We start from the raw sequence: 22,338 nt of genomic DNA on the forward strand, positions 1-22,338 counted from the left end.
TGCAGGGAGATCTTTTGTTTGCAAAATTTATAGTGGAAACTCATATTAGCCACATTGAAGATAGGAATTACCAAGTGTGACAACTGAAAATGTGGGAGAAGGAGAAGAAATGATTGTGCTGACACTGTACAATAAATGTTAGATCTAGCCTTTGTTTAGTTCTGCAAATTTGCATGCATATATAGCAAACCAAAAAATCCTGCATAGAGATATTGTTTAAAATATATAAATCTGGAGTAAAGTTTTGGATTTCAGAAGAAAATAGTCTGAAAATTTGTCTGAGCAGGCTTGCTCTGTCTTCAATACAAAGAGAATCTGTTTTAATGAAAAATGTAAACACTGTTGGAGTCTTTCAGACATCAGAAAACCTCAAGGATTTGATCTGATTGCTTGGACACTTACCTCAAAAAGGCTGCTAGGAATAAACAGAGCCTGCAAGAAACAGCAGGAAGAACTGAGGAAAGAAGGTCACTTTTTGAAAGTGAAAATTGTTAAAACCTGAATTGACTTGGACTTTTTATGCTTTAAGACAGACAATAGAAACAAGCAAATTGGAACATAAGGAAAAAGTAGTTGCAGCTGTTTGATACCAAGAAAAAAAGATGAAGGATGATCTGAGACTGATTTGCTAGAATGTATGGTTTCAAAACTAACTCCAAGGAGTAGTAGCAAAAATCTCAGAGGAAATAACACAGATATTTTTTCAATGCTTTCTACTCACCAGAACAAAGTCTAAGAAATCACTTTCCATGAGGACAGTGATATTTAACCCAGAAATATTTAGAAAGCAAATTAAAAAGGATGAGAGTAATTTGGAATTAGGAATAACTGAGACTGTAATAAATACAGATTGAATACTTTAATAAAGTAATTTCAGAGATCTCCATTGCAGGATTCTGGAAAAGCCCACTTAGAAGTTGACACTTGCCTTCAAATTTCTTAAGGCAATCTTGCAAATAGGAGGTGACACCATTTGATAGTAGATACCTGAACATAGAATATACGATGCTGATGTTTTAAAAATGTGAAAAACATTGCATCCAGTTCTAAAATGTAGACACCTGTTGGTGAAACTTGAGAAGAAATTTGAAGGGGTGGTGGAAAGCAGAGAGAAATATTGAAGTGCAAAATGAGCTTCCAAATTGTGTCGTGCTAACATGGTGGTTTTGATAAGAAAACTGATTTCCTAGATGGAAGTAGATCTTATCTGCTTAGGCAGATTTTAAAATGAGGGTGATGAAATGGTTCATAAATTTTGAGAGGTTTAATTAGTACACAGGAAAATTATACAAGAAGACTTTAAGAATCATGGGAATTGAAATAATAAGTTTAAAAAGTAAGATTTAAAAGTTAAAAAAAAGGTATGTGAGGTTGTACTTGAGCAGAATATCTTTTCCTCAGAGGATGTCCATCTGATTTGAAAATGCTGGAGGGTGGACTTGAGTGATCATGAGATCTCTAAACTGCCGACAAGAAGTGACTGAGAAAGTACCGGGTACAGGTCAGGTTTTGCATGAAAAACAGCTGCCCACACAGGGGCCTGCTGAGGCATCATATGGGATCCTGCACACTCCTCTGGTGCTCCACAATTCAAGAAAGGGAAACTGGAACAGACCCAGAGAAGGACTACTAGGTTAGGAGTTTTACTGTGTCATGCTAAAAAAAAAAAATCTCTGAATAAAAATACAGTTGCTTTGTTAGAACCCAGGTGAGCAGGGAAGGGGATGGAGAGTTGGGAAGAAAGAGCTGAAGTTAGTGCTAGGACTGTGGATGGGTTTGAGATGATAAATGTTTAGCTAGAAAACTCTAAGAAGGCTTGAAACCATCGGGGGGAAAAAAAATCTTCCTGGATCACATTTCCAGTAGGAATCAAGAGGGCAAAATACTCAGCTGCTCTAAGACTGAGTTTGTAATCTTTTTTGAAGTGATTGTGTTTTATTAGTGATAGCTGTGAAGTGGGCTCCAGGTTTAGGAAGCTGTTTTTTAATCCTTTGTTTCTGTGTATTTAACTGATAATGAAAAGATAATTTATTTAACCATTAAAGGTAGACAGTCTCATGTAGGCAATCAGTTTTAATCTGGTTTTAAATTTCTATTTTCAGTATTTTTTTTCAAATAAAAATATTATTCTTGTTTAGTATACTAGTCCTAGCTAGGAGAATGCTTTCTGTCTCTAATACCTGGTGATCATTATGATGGCATTGTATAGGCCCTGTGCACTGATTAGAGTTCTTTGAGTATTTTGATTATGAAAATGGTGAGTCATGCATCCTGATTTAAGTTGTTTAATTCGTTATTATGTCCAGCTGCATTTTGATGGAAAGTGGAATTAGAATAAAGGGTTACAAACCCCTTGCTTTCTTCAGCTTGTTAGATTTTAAGTATTATCGCTATAACAACACCAGAAAAAAATCCCTTCAGTGTTGCCAAGTTTATTCAACAAAGGTGGTAGTTTCATTATTTACTGAATTAACTGTATATAATGACTTTCAAGACTTTAATTAATAATATACTGGAAGAAAAAAAAAATAAACAACAGTCCAAGGTTTAGTGCTGTTTTTCGTTCCCAATTTGGTTCTCAATATTGGATGGATAGATAGAATAGATCATTCAAAAGATCAAAATTAATGACCTAAAAGGAGGGATATTCTCTGTATCAGCTGAAGTGCACAACAGTTGATGGCTGATTGTGTGTTTTGGAGTGTTTTTTCCCAAGTACTTAGCTGCTGAGCTCCAATCAATTTTGTTTTAACTTTTTAGAATAGGCACATTTTTTAGATACTTTATTAAATGATACTAAATTTAGGTATTTGTGTGGTGTTTAAATTTGAAGTAATAACAAATATGTTCTAAAAATGTGGAATACATAAAAATCTGAAAGTTTTTAAAGTAGTGTTTTACCTATGTGGCATCCTGTTAGAAGAGTGCAAATGTGTACGTTACATCTGTTGAACAAAGCAGGCTTTTGTGATATTAAATGCCACCGGTCCTATACATGCCAGCAGTAATCCTTGTTAGACTAATAACTTAGCTTTAGAGTGCTGAAACTTTCTACCATATGGTTTGTTTACTTTCCTTACTGAGATTAGAGCGTTCTTTCTATGTTTGATCTGCAAGGATAATGTTGATTTTAAACAGGGGAGTTTTGCTGTGAACAAAATCTGACTTCTGAAAGATATTTGCAGTCACGTTTTAGTTGATCTGTAATTGGGTGGAATAAGAGACGTGAGGCAGAGACCTTACCTCAAGATACCATGCATAGGCAACCAAGATTGAGTCAGCTGTAGGTCCAGTGAAATATGCTGGCAAATTCGTCCATGTGTCCCACTTCCTCTGGGTATCCATAGCCCAGCTCTGTGCCCTGTGCCTTGCTGTGTGTGCAGTTAGGTGAATAGAGCTGTATGTTCTTGAAGAGTCATGCACGAAGCCTTCTTGATGGAAGGAGATGCCTTGATAAGCTGCTTGGATTCAGTGACTAATGAGAGAACCTCTTCTTTCTCTAGGTAGGTTAGTCATGGTGATAAAAGATAACTCAGTATGGTTGATTTCTAAGTCCTGTACTGTGGGTCAGTGTCCATGATTTTCCTTTGAAGCACCAAGCTGGTTTTGTTTTACTTTGTTTTCCCAGTACAGGCTACCTCTGTCTTCACAGACTTGCTGTTCCATGCAGCTCAGTTTGAACTCTCATAAGCCTTGTCAGGTACAAAACCAAATCTGCCCTGACTACTAAACTGTAAAATGGTCTGTGTGGAAGACTGGTTCCCCTCTTTTTTTTTTTTCCTCCCCTGAAGATTTTTGCATGTAGAAAGCACATAATTCATGGACCTGGATTTCTGAAAAGATCTTTGATCTCATCAAGTAGCCTGTTTTCTGTTTTCTGCTTTTTCAGTTTGGTTGTTGGAGCCTTGGTCAGATTATGGTGCTTTTCTGTGCCTTTTCTGTTCAGTTAGGATAATGAGAGGAAATCAGAGTGGATTGTGTCATTCTGTTCAGAGTAGTTACTTCAGAATGTCATCTCTCTTCATTTTTAGTCATTCTCTCCCTTGATTTCTAAAAATAGAAACTTGGGAATAATTTCTGAAGTTGATACAACTGAACCAAAATCAGTGTGGTGCACATAATGAAGACAGATGTTTGATGGAGCTGAATGTACAGTACTTTTAGAGGTGTTAGAAGGTAACTTAAAATTACTGTGTCGTCTTATATCCTCTTAGAAGTATAATATTGGTAGCAAAACACTGAACTGCATTTTAAATGTTTGAAAAAGCTAGTATTTTGCTTTGTTTTAAAATACTAAAGATATTAAGCTGTATAATTTGAAATTATGAAGGAAAGTGCAGTAAGTTCACATCTTTTCCTTTCAATTACATATTACAGTGTTGTGGTTTTTTTAAGATGCTATTTAAAATCCTATTTTTTGTTATTTTGTATGAACAGTACATGGGAAACAGTGTGCTCTTTGTTGCTTTGCACCACTCTGAACCATTAATGCAATCATTCATCCAGTTTGCCGATTGGATCAGAAACAAGTCTGTCAGTCACTGGCAACTGGGAAATGTCTTTTGAGCCAATAGATCTGTCCTCTGAAGTAAAACTTCAGGGTACCTCAAATCCCTTGTTAATCTTTTTCATGAGAGATTTTGGCTCCAATTACAAGAGAAAAGCCTTCTTGAGAATGAAGATTGAAATATTTTTTTTGAGTGGCCTCTAAATCCCCATTATTCAATCTTTTTCCTCTCAAAAATCAGAGACAAAAACATGCACCAGTTTGACCATCTACCTATATAATCAGAGCAGGAAAGATCAATCAGATATACATTCAGGAATCAGTGCAGTGTCACTATATACTTGCTTAAAAAGGAAACAGAAGGGCAAAACCCCTTGGCCAGACTTGTCCCAGACTTACTCCTCTTAAATGTGAAAATCTGCTTTTTGTGGTACTCAAGGAATCGCTGTCCGAAGCAAGAAAGAGCAGAGGTGTCCCTCTTCCATGCTTGTACAAGGTGCAACAGAAGAGGGGAGTTTTAGCTGGATGTGTGGGACAGTCATCAGTAGCTGCTGTGGGAACTGTGACCTAAGTGGTGTTGGCCATCCTTCTTGGAGGTCACTGTGGGTCACCATTCTTTATTATTCAGCTTTCCATTTCTAGTTTATGATTCTTTGGACTGCATTCCCAGGTACTTCATCATTTAAGAGGCATTCACACAGGCACTTCTGCATCTGATTGGGTTTGTAGATTGTTGTAAATTTGTTGTCATGTCCGGTAGGAATGCTCTAGAAATATCTGATACTCATTCATAGAGTGATACACAGTCTCTGCATATCCTTCAAGCCTGACTACTTGAACTCTTTGTGGCTCTTGAAAAGAGTCTTAAGCAAACTAGGGATATCCATTGAAGTGAGTCCTTCCAAGAGTCTTGAGTATATTTGGAATTAGTATTCATTTCCTGTGTAAAATCTGAAATTCTTCAGAAATGGATGAGTCCTAAGCTTGGGACTCACTTCAGTAGTAGCTCTTAACCAGAATATTGTGTGGAATGCTAGCAACTAAACTGAAGAGAAACATCTCATGAAACTTCATTGTGGAATTTAGTAATGATACTTCATAATGTCATAACTTGACTGTCTTGGATTAACAGTTTGTCTTAAACTTCCAAGAGAAAAATCAAGATATTACTGCAAGAATGTTGTCTAACCTTATGGCAGGAGAGTGTCACAATTAACTGACATCAGTAATGAGATTATTAGTCTTCTTAAGTTGGTTATATCCAAGCAAGGATGTGAGTGGAAAAGTTCTTGCCAAACTTGAACTGCATTTGCTCACTGCTGAGAAAAAGATGGGAAGAAGAGATGCTGACAGATGAGCTCTGGTGGATTTAGCTGAAGCAGTTTCTATAATGCTACCAATGCTCTTCAGCTGCAGGTGATTTTCCTCTATGCATGTGTGGCACAAAGCAGTATTTAAACTAAAAATGGCCTGTGAACATGGCTTTCAGATTATGATGCACAGGTTAGCTGCCTCTATGCTGGATGGGAAAGCAAGCTCTTCATTTTAGAGCTGTAGCAGATGGTTTTATTTGAGCCCTGTGTCCTTTTGAAAAGAGCTGTCGTGTTAGTCTCTTACTGAATTACATTTTGCTATCAGAGAAATGAAAACCTTTTTTCAGTCAGTCTAGGTGGTATAACTAGAATTCTCTTTGCTCTCAATCCAGCATGCAGAACTGTGATTTCATGCCGTTTATTTTAGTTGGTTCCTGCTGGGAGGTAGGATCATGCCGAATTTCACCAGCTGTAGTATTGAGGTGGACCCTTCTGTCATTCTGTGTAACATTATTTATATGTAGTATAGTGTAGCAGTAGGCTCTAAATACATGCCATTAAACTTGTGGCATATTTTAAATAACACATGAGGTATTTTACCTTCCTGTAAGCATGTATTTTGCTTTTTAATTTCTAGCTAACTTTTTCAAGTAATGTTACACTGCTTCAGTGCTGTTTTCCTAAGTTTACTTGTCCTGGAGGTAGAGCTGAGCTTCTAGTGAGATGTGTCAGATGTCACTGAGGAAGACAACAGAATCCTTCTGAGTTACTCATTCATACACCTAAATATTGTCAGATGAGGTGTAGTCTGAAACTTGAATAAAATCAGTCTGTAACTTTAGAGATGTCTTGATACTGTTGAAGCCTTTTTGAATGCTGAAGTCTGTTGAATGTGTTCAGGAGCTGTTGAAGTGCTTCAGCTCTCAGGTGGTACTTGATTTTGTGAGAATCATTAAGTTTCTATTCAGAGAAAGTGATTTGGTCTGGAGAAGGGTATTTGTGACAGTAGCATCAACATTTCATTGATAATGAAAGTTTGGGGAGAAGTGAAAGTTTTGTAGTAGCTCCCTAGCATAGTGAGAAGCCAGACTTGGGATGAGGTGAGAAAAGCAAAATTAAGAAAGAAATCCTGAGACCAGGTTTAATATTTATAGAACAGTTTAATCTGATGTGATGTTCCACTGTTGTGGTCCAGTACAATACTGCTCTCCATGACAACCTGTCGTCTCTAAGTACATTATTGTGCAAGACAGTTTGTCAAATGCTAACTTGTAGAAGTCCCTTCAAATTTCATGCTTACAGATACCTGTATTTCTTATGATTTAATGATATAAAGGGTGAGGAGCCCAAACTATTATTGAACAGACTCAGTACTGCTGCAGCCCTCTTGTTCCTTCTGGCTCTCCTGTGGTTGGTTCTGCCCATTATGTTATGCCAACTCTGCCTGTAATGGGGAAAACTGTATTTATGACGTTGGGGGAATTCATTTTAGTTTTCTTTATGTTTAATTCAGTGAATCACTCTACTAGGTGGATTCACACATCTATGCCTGCCGACTCAAAGGAGGTGGAAAGAGCGCAGACAAGAGTGGAATAGGAATGGCATTAAATTAGTGTTAACTTGAATTGGTTCATGCAGTTGAGAAGCAGTTTGTTTCTAAGTCAAAGAAACACTGAAAAAGAGCAGGGACTTTAGAAACTGCATCCTAAAGTTTTTGTTTTCCTGACTTTAGCGTTTGACAGTCTCCTGCAGTCCACTTCCAAGATTACCATGGAAAAACAAAAATGTGGTAACTTTTGGTGATGTTTTTGTTCTGTTCTGCTGTAATGATATTATGTTAGTCGTTAATGTTGGGGTTGCTGTTCTCTTTCCTCTGGGTGTAGAACAAGACACAGACCTTACCTCATTATCTGATTCAATGTATTTTATTTGCGGGTTTTGGGCTTGTGCTTTCTTGGTTGTTTTTTTTTTGGCAGCAAGACTTTTTAAATGTAAAGTTTGCAAAGGTATACTTAGTCCTTATTTCCTTGTCTTCAGACATTGTCTTGGCCTGTTTAGCTATGCATTGTCTTTAACTTGTTTTAAAAAGTGTATTTTGAGAAATTTTCAAAACTTGGGCCACCTGAGAGAGTAGCGTAGGGCCATAGCATGACAAGGAAGGTTGGAAGAATGCTTTGTAGCTATGTACCCCTGAGGTACACTTGTATTTCAGTGCACATGTAAACACTAATTTCATTTTTAAAATTTGTCGTCTTTATTTTGGATTTCATGCTTCTTTTAATAGTTCCAAGATCTTTCCTAAAATGTAAATTTGTCACAATTGGAATCCTATAAGGATAGTTCTGTTTGAATGGTAGGGATTTGATTTATATTTAAGGCGGTCAGAACAATTGTATAAAAGGCAGCATGGTATATTACTGTATGTCCAATTCATGTCATTATTTAGAATTCTTCACCTGAAATGAGTAGCTAATGAAGTCTTTCAGCAGCTTATATTTGTCTAAAATGGTCTGTTTTAACATTCTCATGTTCATATATCTATAACCATGCTGTATTAGTGCAAGCTATACCCTGATAATTGTGCTGAATGTTACACAACACATTGATGATTGACTCAGCCTTTGAATATCCATCAGTTCAGGTGATGTACAAATAGAAAATGCTTGTGAAGGCCAGTGGCCCTGTTTGGATTCAGAAGTGTGCCAGTAGGTCTGCTCTCACATTCTGAGCAGTGAGTAGGGTTTTGGTGGGTCAGATCATTGCAAAGAACGTGATGAAGTTGAAAATTAGCACTTGCTAATTACTTTTAGTAGGGGTGAGCAAAACAGACAGTAGCTGCAATGTAGGGCTGAGGTTGGCTAATGTGAAGTCTTGAAAATGAGTATATGAAGTAATTTTGCCTAAAGGATAAAGCAAGATGATCCAGAGAGCATGCTCTAAAACTCTTCTTTCCCACATCGGTCTCATGAATCATCCTACACTCTGCTTTCCAAATGAAATGCAGGAAGAAGTGTTCCATGACCTAGGTGTTCCATGACCTAGGTGTAAGGGGAGAGAAGTACAGGGAGGAGTCTAAGAACTGCAGGCACTGTGATGAGTGATAGCAAACAAGGCAGCTGCTTTGAACCCAGCTCTGTCAGAGGGAAAGACACAGTCATGCTTTCAGCTTGCTAAGGCCTGTAGTGGGATCTTGTAAATAATATGGAATGACATACATGAGAGCAATAAAGTGGATATGCATCTTCTTAAGAACTATAATTTTTGTAATGGTTTTAGTATTTAGAAAGCTAAGCAAGCTAACTTAATGTTATATTATGTTATATTTTCTATTTCTGTGTGTCTGGCTTTCCTAAGTTGCATCATCACTGTATTTAAATTTGCTTGATGTTTTTTGTTGATGAAAGTATATACCATAAGTAGTCCAGTTCTTTGCAGATATGAACACTTTAAGCATTGGGGTGTTTGTGACTGTTTTCTCTTTTGTATTTGTTTTTCTTCTTTGTCTAGTGTTATTTGCTTTGATGTGATGGCATTCTTTTCAGCTTGGCACTTAGACAAAGGTTTCTGATGTGTTCTTGCCATTTTGTGTCATAGCTAGCTTTTAACATTTCACATCAAATTTAGCCTGACTTTTTTGTTGATTTTGTTCTGGTTTTCTACAGTGGACAGGCCAAAATCCCAGCAAATCAGAACTTCTGGTACCATAAGGCGAACTTCTTCTTTGGACACAATAACAGGACCTTACCTCACAGGACAGTGGCCACGTGATCCCCATGTACACTACCCTTCATGTATGAAAGATAAATCTACTCAGGTAAAAGCTGTAAAACAAGACAACAGAGATGTTTCGTATGATTGATGTCTACTCAATTTAATTCTGAAGAAATGTAGATTCTTGTAATCTTACTATAAATATGAAACCCTAAAAATAGGGTGCGGTAGTCTTTTTGTAATCAGAGTCAATGCAGTAACACGGTATGCGATTTTAGAAAACAGTTGTTAAAAATAATTTTCGGTATGTGGGCAGATCTGTTGAGGCTAAATAAGCAGATTTCCATCTCAGCCTTGTATCTGGTTTATTTTTAAGCTGCTATATGCAAAATTATGCTGAGTGTTATTTTTTAAAAAAAAAAAAAGATACCATATAGCAGTGGCTGGCAAACTAAAGATTTTACTAAGTTGGGGTAATAAATCTGTCAGTCTCAAAAAGTGTATTTGTGTTGGGGCTGGGGAGGGGGGTGGTGCGACTGAGGGAGGGCTAACTGAGGTTATTGATGGCCTGATACCCTTGTGATAGCCTTGGATTCTCTTCAGGGCTCTGTCCTTAGCAGGAAGCTCTGGCAGGTGGGCTGCTGTGGCATTCATACTGCTCTTTGGCTAGAAAGGTGAATGTTGTTTCTTGCCTGCTTCCTCCTCATGCTGGAGCTTGTTGCCCTTAGAGATAATCACTGTCAAACAGATAAAACCCACATAATTCTAACCACCCAAATTATTAGCAGAGAAGCTGCATTCTTGTTTTTTCAGCAGTGCTTTTGGGATATGGAGTAAGTCATCTGAGTTTGTGTTCCAAACTAAGTTGGAAATGAAAAGAAACTAGATCTCTTTGGTTGTATTTTCAGTCTATAGGCTGTGTAGGGATGGTTGTTAAATTAGTTGCTTATCTCTTGTGCCATGATTCTGGTCCGTAGTTATCATGGGTCTTTAAATAGGTTCTGTGATTCTAGTTTTTTGTGTAATACTGAGTTTCTCTGGACAAGTATATGTAATTTTCCTCATCTCTTCAAAATACGGTGTAATGCAACACAGGAAGTCCTCTGATGGGAGAAAGATAAGCACAGAATACTTAAAAAAGAAAAAAGATCTATCTGTGTGTCTCAGGAATCTTACTTAATGAATTTGGAAATCTGGTGATTAAAATATTCCAAGAAAATTTTAGCAGCTGTAGTGAGGACCCTTTAAAAAATGCTGTCTTCATGTCCTGCTTATTTATTTTAAAAACAGTCAGTTTTAGCAAAAAAGAAGCAGCAGTCATATTTACTGTCATAAAAGATCTACCTAAAAAGCTCTAAATCCTGGACTGGCTTTCAAGGTGCCTTCATTTTACAATACTGTGCCTTGAAAGTCTTTTCTGTTTTGAAACCATAATTTCTGTTCAGGAGATTTTCAGTAGCCTGCTTTGTAGTTACTGTATTTCTCAACCCCTCTCTTAAAACATATATCCATATCAAACTTTGCAAATACCCTTATGAATAGAAAATCTAGAATATTTAAACATTCACAACCAAACCTTTTCACTAGTTACAGAAAAGATAAACAAACTTGTTCTATAAATATTTGAGCTTCAAGTATTTGGCAGTAAAATTGCTTTCCTAGTGAGCTCAAGTAAGTGTTTAGGTTATGTGAACTGTTGGCTGCCTCCCTTTGCCTCATCCAGAAACTAAAAATGAAGTTTTACCTTTTCAGCATAATCCAGTGTAACAGAGAAGAAAGGCAGTACTGTTGTCATTGCAAGTTAAAGTATTACTTCAAAGGGACAGGAGCAGGATTGGTGGATATCTTCTAGCAAAGAATCATATTAGCCAAACTCGAGCATGTATCAGTGTTTAGGTTGAGTCACTACTTAAGACTATATGAATATGTAAAATGGAACAAACATAGTGATTTGCGCAGTGATTTCCAGTTTGTTTTTTGTTTATTTGTTTTGTTTTCAAATAAAATGCTCCTAGGGAGGCTTGTAGATTATCATAAAACATTGTCTTATGTTTTGGTTGTGTGGGGGGGTTTTTGTTGTTTAATCTCTGTGTAGTATGAAATATATCTAATTTCAAGAAGTAAGGATGATTTCCAAGTCCTTGATAGGATGCATGCATGGCAAATTAAGTTAAATTAAATTAAAGCCTTGTACTTTGCCTGGGTACCAGCACAAGTGCTTCTGCTGCTTCATGTTTGTTGGCTAAGTAGCAGTTTAACTCATGAGAGCTCATATAGTTTACACTATCTAAAAATAATAACACTTGGTAGTTTAGCAGAGCGGAAGATGTTACGAACAAAACAAATAAAAAAAAGATAATGAAATCAATAAAACATTTTTTTAATGAGCGTGTTTCATTGTAGAATAAATTATCTCTTGTTTTACTTCTAAACTCAGGAACAATGCTGTCAGTATAACTTACATTGTAGGTGGAATAACTATTTCTCTTTCAGGGGTAGGTTTTGTCCCTAATTAAACACTAATTTAAAATCCAAATTTTGTGCAGTTTTGTTAAGGTGATGATTATGGCTGTTCCAAGTTTCTTAGAATTCTTTTTTTTTTTAAAAACGAAAGTCAGTTTCTGGTCTTCACTGTGATCAGATGAGCCCTCAATGAGTTTTATTCCAAGTCCTTTTTTCCCCACTTAAGTTCTTTCAACCTGTAAAATGCTCATGAATAAAATGCTTCTTCTTTTTCTAAAATAAAACCATGATTTAAAAAAATCAAAAATCTATAAAAAATCTATATAAATGTTAAAAAAAAAATCAATAATCAATAAAATATCAATCTCACTGTTTAAATAGAGGGAACTAAATTTTGTTTTGTTTAGTTTCTGTTGCATCTCAGAGAATAGGAGCTATAGTCTGTGTCACTCTTACTTACCCCAGATGTTTTGATTGAAAATAGAGAAGTAAGGTTGTTACATTTGCTTTTGGAAGAATATACTGTAACACTATGCATTGTGATACTTACACAGTTCAGTATTTCTCTGAGTTCTACATGTGTTTATGTTGGTGTATGTATGTGTGCATACACACAGATCTAGCTGATCTTTAGGAAGTAGCGCGTTTTGGATAATTAGAGGTATGCAATTTTATTTCGTAGTGTTTTAAGTATTTCAGAAATGCATGTAAACTTCCTATTATACGAAGTTACATGTCTTGATGTACTTTGTGGTCCCCTTCCTGAGCTCTTCCACTGTCCTACTTTCCCTTCTTTTTGTAAAATCTGAACTTTTCATTAAGGTTGTTTAAAACTCAGTATAGCTTTCTTCCCTGTTTTTTTCTGTCTCTGTTGGGAGCACTGATGGAGCAGTTTTGTAAACTGCTGCTTCTTGCTTCATCATGTAAGTATTTTCCCCTTCACAGTGTAAGGAGTGTTGAATGGTTATCCCTAACCTTGGAATCTTCAGAAAAATTTGGATAATTGTCAGAGTTGGTTAATATAATTATTTGACAATAGCTAAATAATTTAAAAGATACTTACAAAATTAAAAAGGAAATATTAGAGATAAACATGATGTTGATGCCAGTTAAATATTACCAGATAAAGGCAATGTAATTGCCGTTAAAAGGTCTGTGTAATCTTTCTCAGTCTAAATAATACGAAGAAATGAACAAATGACCAAGTAGAATATTAGCCAGTGATTTCCAATTGATGACTTCAACTGGAGTCCAGTGTTGTTGGATATACCTTTCTCATTGTATATGGCAATTAGGTGTTACACAAATGAAGAAAGTTTGCAAAATGCCTCTCAGAATTTTTGCTTCTTTCTAATCTAAAGAATAATGCAGAGTTATTAGGTTTGAATGTTGGGCTAAAATACATTTTTGTAATGTGTAGGTCAAGGCTTTAATGTAGTTAGCCCTCATTGGACACGTTTTTTTTTTTTTCTTCTGGATAGAGATTTTTTTGCTCTGAAGTGAACACCATAAATGAAGAGGTGCTCAATTCCATGAAACTTTTTTATTGGTGTATTAGTTCTCATTGATTTTATGAGATAATATAATGATGTACTTTGGACAGAAGTTACAGGGAAGAAGATACATGTGTCATAGGGCAATGAATTTATCATTCTAACTTTACTTAACGTGTCTTATGTTTAGGAGTTATCACCTATAGTCAAATTAACTTGTAACTCCTTAGGCCATTTTTTTCTGTAAAATTTCTAGAGGGCCTTTGAATACTTTGGAAATATCTGAAAACCCATCAGTTTTTATCTTATAGTGCTGCTCTTGGGCTTCTTCTGAATGTGGAATTTCTTCAAAAACATTGCTACTTCCTCTGTAAAACCTAGACTTGTGTAGATATTCTGGGATGCAGGCTAGGTAATTGGGAGGGAAGGGCTGGCAATAAAATGTGAGATGTTTAGGGTAATTCAGTCTTATTTTAGGTTCAGGTAGGTTGGTATTCTATGCAGTCATTCTGATCTAATTGCAGTGGAAAGAATGTAGGTGTATGTCCGTGACATGGGTGGAAAAGCAAGGCAGAATTACCTAATGTGTTGGAAGAAGTGCTAATCTCTAAAGGGCTGGGTGAGTTAGAATGATGGTAATGGTGGTTTACAGGAAGACTAAGAGACCAACCGTGTATGGTGTTCTCAACACATCCTGCCCTACCTGTCTACTGAAATGGACCACGAACCTTCACAATTTGAAAACTAAGTCATCCACCTCTTGTAGCTGCAGCATGTGTTATGTAATGTTTTAAAGGTTCTGCTAAAATTTTAGTTTCTCATACCTGCAGGACTAATCCTTCATGAAGTTCAGTGCATAGTTATGTGATGCATACTTTGGCTTCTCCTCTGAAATATTACCAGTTTTCCAGGTAGTACCTGACCTCTCTTACTGTGTTTCTGATTTGAGGTGCAGCAACTTTAGTTTTTGTTTATTGTGATTTGGACATTTTTCTTCAAATGCGATTTTGAATTCTGTTTCTACTTCCATTATTTTTAGATATGTTTAACACATGGGAAGTACAGTTGCAGCTTCAAATGAAGGCTTCTGTGGGTAATAGACCTATTTTGTGGAACTTGTAAATAAAGATGAGAAAACAGTTTTCGTGAATTGTGACACAGTTCATGGGCACCATACCCTCCCATTTTATTTGTGATCTAAATTACAGCGTTTAAGTAAGCTATGAGGTGGTCATACGTGAGCTAAACTTAGAAAACCAGAATTTCTACTTGTATGCAGCAAGTCTGGGATGCTTCTGTTTGTTTTGCTTTTTAAAAACTTTAGCTCGAATATCAGGCTTTGGTGTTACCCCAAACTAATCTTTATATCGTGTGGATTACATATATTATAAGCAGCATTTTTTAGGGTTTGGGGAGGACTAGCTTGCTATAATATTCTAGTAACTGCTTATGTTGTGTTATTTTTTCATGCTTTTTCTTTTTTTTTCAATCTGTCTCTAAATAGCACGGTAATATTGCCTGACTTCACTACTATGCTAGAAATATCATACAGTATTTGTAATCTAATGCTGCTAATAAAATTGAGGGTCACGAATAGTCTGCCCCCTGTATACTGATGGTGTATGTGTATTATTGAAAGGTTGTGTTTGGACTCAATTTACCAGATGTGGAAGCAACCATTTAATCTTTGTCTCAAGGGAGGTGATATTTGAGTGGAAGAGAATGTCAAAGCATACTTGAGAAAGCACAAAATTTAGTATTAAATTAATGGATGTTTTCTAATTCTTACTTTTGATTTTGAACTGCAATATAAGGAGTCCCACCTCTCTGCGAACAGTAACTGGTGATGTTGCTGAAGGTCTTCAGGGTGTTGTTACTACTTTGTTTTTTTTTTCCTTGCTATCTGGATCAATATCTATGCTTATTAAAAAATACAAGCAAACTCTTGCTTTCTACATATTTGATTTGTTTTTGAACAATGTACTTCTCTTTATTGAGAAAGTCACTGGATTTTTAGACTCTTGGTATCTCTTTTCTTTATTAAGACGTAGTTGAAAGGCTATGAGTTTGTAGTGATCCCTGGTATACCCTCCTGTACTACAAATAAATACTTAAGCACCCAAAATTCCTGCTTCTACTTCATCCTGGAGTTGTTCCCCAAATTGTGGAACAGTATTGTATTCAGAAAACACTCTTTGGAAGATAAATTTTCATAGAATTCCCTTTGCATTGCTGTTTTTTTTTGTTTCTGTATAAGTGTATGGTTCCAGCTGTACTTGGGATATAGTAAAATACTGTAAGAAAAGAGCTGTTTAAATTGGAAAGTAAGTTGTAATAGGCTGTGAAAGCCCATGGTTTTGAAAAAGAAGCAAATTTTCCCCATTTTCTCTATTTTCTTAGAAATCTGCAAGCCACTTCAATGTTTTAAAAACGATTTAAACCCAACACAATGTTTTTCACACATTTCAGGGAGATGGTAAGTACCCAATCTGCAAAAGCAAGTAATTACTTAGAACATGGCTCTGTTAAAATGCAGAGCAAGCAGATGCACACATATTTAGCACACTCATGTGGCAGAGGCTGTGCTATGGGTGATAAGAGTCAAGGGTTGCCTGGCTGAGGTACATCTATGTTTTCCACATATTTTTAAGTAGCTGTTTTAACTCTTCACTTTTATTTTTTTTCAATAACCATATTACCTTCCTGGTTTCTTCCCCACACTCAAATAGAAGGGGGTATTATATGATGGTCATGTAGTAAGCACAAAGAATTCTTACTTTTTTTAATATAAGGACTTGTTTTTTCTTTTCTGGGAAAATGCAGTTAAAAGTTCAATACAGATTTTTCCTATTTTGCTTTCTAGTCATCTACACAGGTTGCTGGGCCTTTGGGGGACATATTCCTGATGGTGTAAAAATAGCAGAGAAAAAGCCCTGCCAAAACCATGGGAAGTGCAGAAAACAGAAGTGGGATATGTAGCCTAGCCCTGTGCACACAGAGAGACCGATCACATTAAATACTAGCACTGATGAGTTTAGGTGTGGGGCTGTAGGCTGTATGATACTATGGCAGTGTGGTGGTTATGAAGGTGTAGCCAAGGCTTGGAAATTATAGTTCTGTGCTTGATGGTACCATGCCTGGCCTGGCATGTTTGTGTAGAGCTGCTCCCACCTCCCTTTGCAGGGCGAGAAGGAGCTGCAGGCATTGGTTTTGTAGTGTTTCCCAAGGTGGTGTCCAGCTTCCTTCCTGAGTAGAATAGCCTCTGGGATTGCCAGGCTTCTGATTCCTTTTCAGTAATGTGCATTGTTCTCATCCTTTGTAAATGCAAGTTTACAAAGTCTTGGTTTTCTATATTGCTTTTAATTTATTGAGACTATTACTGCTGCATATCAGATTCTGGAATTTATTCTTCATGTATAATGTCAGAACTCTGATGCTGCTTAAACAGTAAAGCAGTAATTTGTACCAGAAGTTTTTCTTCCGGAGAATTAAGTACAGTGTGTTTTCTTTTTTTTTTTTCCCCTCTAGACACCCAGCTGTTGGGCTGAAGAAGGAGCAGAAAAGAGATCACATCAGCGCTCAGCATCGTGGGGAAGTGCTGATCAACTGAAAGAGGTGAGAAATTTTGCACAGTGTCGCTTTTCAAGTTTTGATAAGCCCAAGACAATTTTTAAGCCCTGTCTGGAGTCCAGAAAACTACACCTTTTCCCTCCCCTTTGTTGCTTTTGAAACAGATTTTACCTCCAACGTATGAGTAGTTTTGACAGGTGATTCTTATTTTATGCTTGTTGGACTTTCTTCCTGCATACTATGAAATTTTTGCTGTGAAAGAGTGACCGGAGTGAGCACTGAGGAACCATCTTGTTGCTTACTTATTTTTCTGTTCAGAATTACTTTAATTGGCTTTCTGTTCATTAGTGATGCTCTCCTGAAGGAGGCAGAGTGTAAGGTGGTATGTTAGCATATTCTTGTTTAGAAATTTTGTTGAAGTTTTAGATTGGAGAGAGGACACCACTTTCATAAATGAAGAAGTGTTGGTACAGTAATGGTATGAGTACTTTAATCATACTTATTTTGCTATAGACTACAATTGCAACTAGGAAGAACCCACCACAAAGGGAAGTGGATTTGCATCATGAGAAAGTAGATACAGTAAAATGGTCTCCAGATCAGCTGAAATGACAGTGTTACAGTTTTTGTCCCGATAACCTCCATTTTGTTGAGAGTTTGTGTAACTAGGTCTGTTCAGAACCTAATAAGTGGCCTACATTTTGCCTCACACCCCTGTCAGGAAGAGTGTAGCCTCTCTTCAAGAACTACACTTTTCTTTTTATAAAATGAATCTTGCTACATGTTCCCATGAGGTGGAACTTTTCCCTAATACTCTGGGCCTCTTGCATCCTCTCTCCTGACTCCCTGTTGAATAGGGCATTCAAAAATGAGAGCAGTATCTGAGGAGATGATGTTACAGGCAGTATATAGTCCTCTTCTTGACAGCCATTGATAGGAAGAGTAGTTGTCAAAACGAGTGATGCAAGTTTAATTACTTTAATTTTAAAATCAGTTTTGACAATAACAGAATAGTCTTGCAATCTAGTGGTGGCAGTAGCCTCATTTTCAAAGATGAGGACCTGGGCCAAAGAGAGGTTGATCCAAAGAGGGTTGGTTGTTCCCGTCTCGCTGAGTACCTCTTACGAAACCCTGATGTGTTGGTACATGGGCCTTCAGTTGTCTGGATGAGGAAGCACTCAGAGTCAAAGATGAAGTGACCAGAAATTAGTGCAGAAGGAGTTTTGTGTCTGAAAAGTATTGGCTTAAAACATTCCACCAGCACAAAGAAATTATAGCATAGAGAGGAGTAGCATCTGTTTTTCTAGGATAACACTTCCTTGCTTTTACTGAGACACTATCCTTCATATTCTGGCACTTCCCTATCACTTTGTGCAATAAGCAGCTCTTCACCACAGGACTGTGGCTGTCAGTGATAGTGAAACCTTCAGCATGGAAGCAAGTCTCTGACAGTTGATAACAGTGACCCATTGTGCTAGGTTGCCACCCTCTTTATGTGCTTGACCACAAGAGAAAGATAAGAAATGTGTGACCAATGTGTTTCATGGTTCCTGTTTTTTGATGGAGCACAGGAATGGACAAAATAGTTTTGTTGGAAGGGAGTTGTTTCTGTCCAAACTTTACGACCGTTGTTCACCCCTAAACCTGCTCTTGTCTTCTCCAGCTTAGAGTTCTTCCTCTTTTTCCTTCTTTCCTCTGTTTTCCTTTTTCCAACTTCTCAGGCCAGTTTTCTTACCCTTCTAGTTCCTCAGGTTCATAGTCCCAGCGTCATTCTCTGTTTATTATCCAACCAATACTCACCTGCCTTCCCTTATTTGAGCTCTTATTCTGTTACTTTCCAACTCCTTGTCAATTCTGATTCTGCATTGTTTGGCTTCTATTTTATCCCTTTCTTTTTGCTCACCTTTAAGCCTGGGGGATGGGGGCTGTTAAGAGTTTGTTCATAATCAACAGTATCTATGGACTCAGTTTCTTTGTGCCACAGTAGTCTGCAGTTCCTGGAAGGATAAATTCTTTGGGGCAGTTCTATTCAAACTGCTAAACCCAGTAGAGACAGAATTACTAACAAATGTAGCTGCCAGTTCCAGACATCTTTCTTGAACGTGTGCAAACTGAAATTTTTGCTAAAGCTTCACCAAATGTGAAGATTCTTCCAAGGGACTAGAGGAGTATATTTGCAGCATAAAGGACCCTCAGGCAAATGTTTGGCTTTTTCATCCAAAGCGTTGGAAAACAGACCTTCTCAGGGAAAAAAACTACAATAGTGTGTTTTGGCACTTAAAATTGTAAAATTGTCTTCTGACCCCTTTTCATTTTGATTTCTCATTCTTAAAACACCTCTGCTACTTGTACTGAAGTTCTCTGATGTGAAGGAGATAGGAGAGCAGAATGTTGCATAGTAGACTTCAGAGAAAATTTGACAAAGCTATGGGCGACTGAAAACAAGAGCTTAAGTGATGGATATAAAAATACCGCTTTCTCCTGGGCAACTGCATTTGTTATATGTAACGTAGGTAACAGTGTTCTACTCAGAATTTTGAATTGTTTCCCATAGCATTCAACAGTAAACAAGTAGTAGCTGTGTACAGTTTCCTTGGCTTCTCTTAAGAGATTGGATTCATGTTTTTTTGCTTCAGCAATTAATGAAATGATTTCTAGCATGTATTTTTTTATGTTGTTGACATAAACTAGCCAAACACTTGTACACAGAATGTTATTTGGTTTTGATAAAATGAGATTGAATGTGCTTTCAAGTTTTTAAAAAAATAATTCTGTCCTTGATTAGTTTGAGTACTATTACAGTCAGATATATTTGTTTAATACAGCTGGTTAGCTCTTTGAAAAAGAGATCTTTAAAAATCTTGTTATAACAACTAAAAGTGAGTGTTGTATAGACTTAAGATCCCAAGCAAGAAAATGAATTCTGTATTACCACCTAAAAAAAGAATTTCACTGTGTAATGAAACTGATTTTGCCCTTGATTGAAATAGGTATGTGTTAGGATTGAATCTGTCTAGCACTGAAATAGGCACTGTTTGCTTTCCTGTAGTGAGTTTATTAAAAATTCAAATGTCCCCTGCTCTCACTATGAACTTTTTAATGATAGAGTGTACCTTTTTAATAATTTCTTGACAAAATCTACTTTTTAAAAATTTGTTTGTTCTAAAGGATTCTACTGTTTGATTCTATGAAGCCTCGAGTGTAACTTGTGTAAGATAAAGCTGCTTTAACGCTATTTTAATAGATACACGTTTTGACTGGGAGACAGAGATTGCTCTCAAGTCTTTGTAGTGGACGCAAACCAAGTAGTGGTTTGAACTGCTGGTATTTTTTTCCCCTTTCAGTCTGAATAATTAGTTTGAAATTCTATTGAAGTTGTTCAGGGGCAGTTTTAGTATTGCTTACCCTGAACTGGAATTTACCCAGAATTGGGAAAAACCCATTGTTTAAAACAAGTAGTTTTTGCTCTCTATAGGTTTTTAAAGACATAGACAGCTGATATTTCACTTCCCTTAAGCAGCTCTGTGTGCTGTACCTGTTACACTGACACCAGCAGCCCCCCCTTGGAAGGTCCCTTCTGCTCCAACAGAGTACTTGAAAAGGACATGGGAATAAAAGAGATTTCAATATGAGAGCTTCCATGCCTTATGTGCTTTCATATACCAATTGAAAGAATTTCTAATGATTGGTTTGCTTTTTGACCTACTGTTAACTTGTTTATTAACAAACGGCTCATGAATGAGATGGAGCTCACTCATTAACAAGGGGTTCATGGTTTGTTCAGCAGTAGGAAGTCACCACGTTGTGTAGCCTGACTTGGAGAAATACAGCCTGTTGACTGATAAATATTAATGAGCATGTGGAGAGGAATAGTGGGAGGTGACGTGTTCCTTTATATTTATAGTCTACATCTAGGTCTCTTCAAAAGGGAAGAATTACCAGGATATTCAGATTATCCCAGTGTTGTAAAGAATCAAGGTAATTTGGATATTTCTCAGGTTTATGCCATTAGTTATATTAAACTGCATGCATATTACAAGTGGCATAGACAAAATTCGTATTTATTTCAAGTACACTTTGAGTTGTAAAAATATTCAACAAGGAGGTCTTTTCCTAACTTACGTGTTTAATAATCCTTGATGGTCATCTTATCTTTGTTTGTATGACAGTAAACCATCAAAGCTGAACTGAAAGTTTGTGCCCTGAATGAATTTGTGTAGGTTTATTTCTGATAAGATGCACTGATCTTTGTGTTTTCTTCAGGATTTTTGTTGTTGGAGTTTTTTTTATAAATTACTTTAAAGTAGGTGAAGAAAAGAGTCTTTCCGATGCATAAGCAATGTTGCAGAGAACAGTTGCTGGCAGAAGAAAGGCTGAGCATTTGAATTGGTATACTGAAGTAATTGTAATATTTTATGGATCTTAGTGCACATATGTTTAAGGCTTTAAAGTCTTTGATGAGTGGATGCTCTAGGATACAAATCTTTTTGTCATGATTTACATGTGTTCCTTAATATTCATGTGTATGCCCCAGTCACATTCGTGGTCAGGACCTGGGCTTGTGAAGGAAATGGTGTTCCAAGCCCTTTCTGTTTTAGCTGCTGTGTGAAAATGGGGTGGTTTGTTACTGCACCTCTTTCTGTTAGTAGTAGTGGCTTTATGTCAGTTTGAGATAGAGAATAATTGGCAATTAAAAGATAGTCTTGTAGAAGAAAAAAGCTATTGTAATTTCAGGATTGTCTTTAGCAAGTAGCTAAAGATTTACCAAGTAGCAGATTCACCATGAACTGCCCTTGATGAAGACATGGAGCATCATTTAGTTTAGAGGATTTCATATACTCATCAACACTACCTGCTTCCTGGTTGCCTGTGCTGGCAGGACTCTGTCTCCCATGTCCAGAGCATAAATAAGAAATGGCAGATTCCTTTATATGCCTGTCTTTACTTTCTCATTTTTTTGTCCTCTGGTAAGTACCACATCATGGACATCCATGGTCCTTCCAGTCCAGGACTAAGGACATATGTTCTGAAAAGGCATACCTGTTTCTTCACTGCATTGCACGTTTGGCTTAAGTGATCGTATCAGTGCCACATACAGTCAAATTCTTCAACAGTTTTTCATCTTTCTGTTTCTCCTGGGTGACCCTTTTCTCTCTGGTACTGTCAAGAACCTACTGACTGCCAAAATATACATAGTCTTAAGGTGGCTGAGAGAACCTTAAATTGCAGGGATCCATAATTCCTTTCACAGTATCAGAGCTTCAAGACTTTGGCTAGCCTA

At 36.8% G+C, this 22,338-nt stretch overlaps 1 protein-coding gene across 2 annotated transcripts in view; it reads left to right on the plus strand.

The window, feature by feature from the left end:
- Positions 1 to 22,338, plus strand: part of GLCCI1 (glucocorticoid induced 1) — a 53,051-nt gene that overhangs the window by 10,215 nt on the left and 20,498 nt on the right. For both annotated transcript variants that reach the window (XM_027910990.1, XM_027910983.1), the window contains exons 2-3: positions 9,483 to 9,634; positions 17,016 to 17,102. In XM_027910990.1, coding sequence (XP_027766791.1) covers positions 9,483 to 9,634; positions 17,016 to 17,102 — 239 coding nt within the window. The remainder of the gene's footprint in view (positions 1 to 9,482; positions 9,635 to 17,015; positions 17,103 to 22,338) is intronic.

The sequence above is a fragment of the Empidonax traillii genome, unplaced genomic scaffold, assembly GCF_003031625.1.
Source record: "Empidonax traillii isolate 1590-97213 ecotype Southwest subspecies unplaced genomic scaffold, ASM303162v1 scaffold30:size3273891, whole genome shotgun sequence".
NCBI lineage: Eukaryota > Metazoa > Chordata > Aves > Passeriformes > Tyrannidae > Empidonax > Empidonax traillii.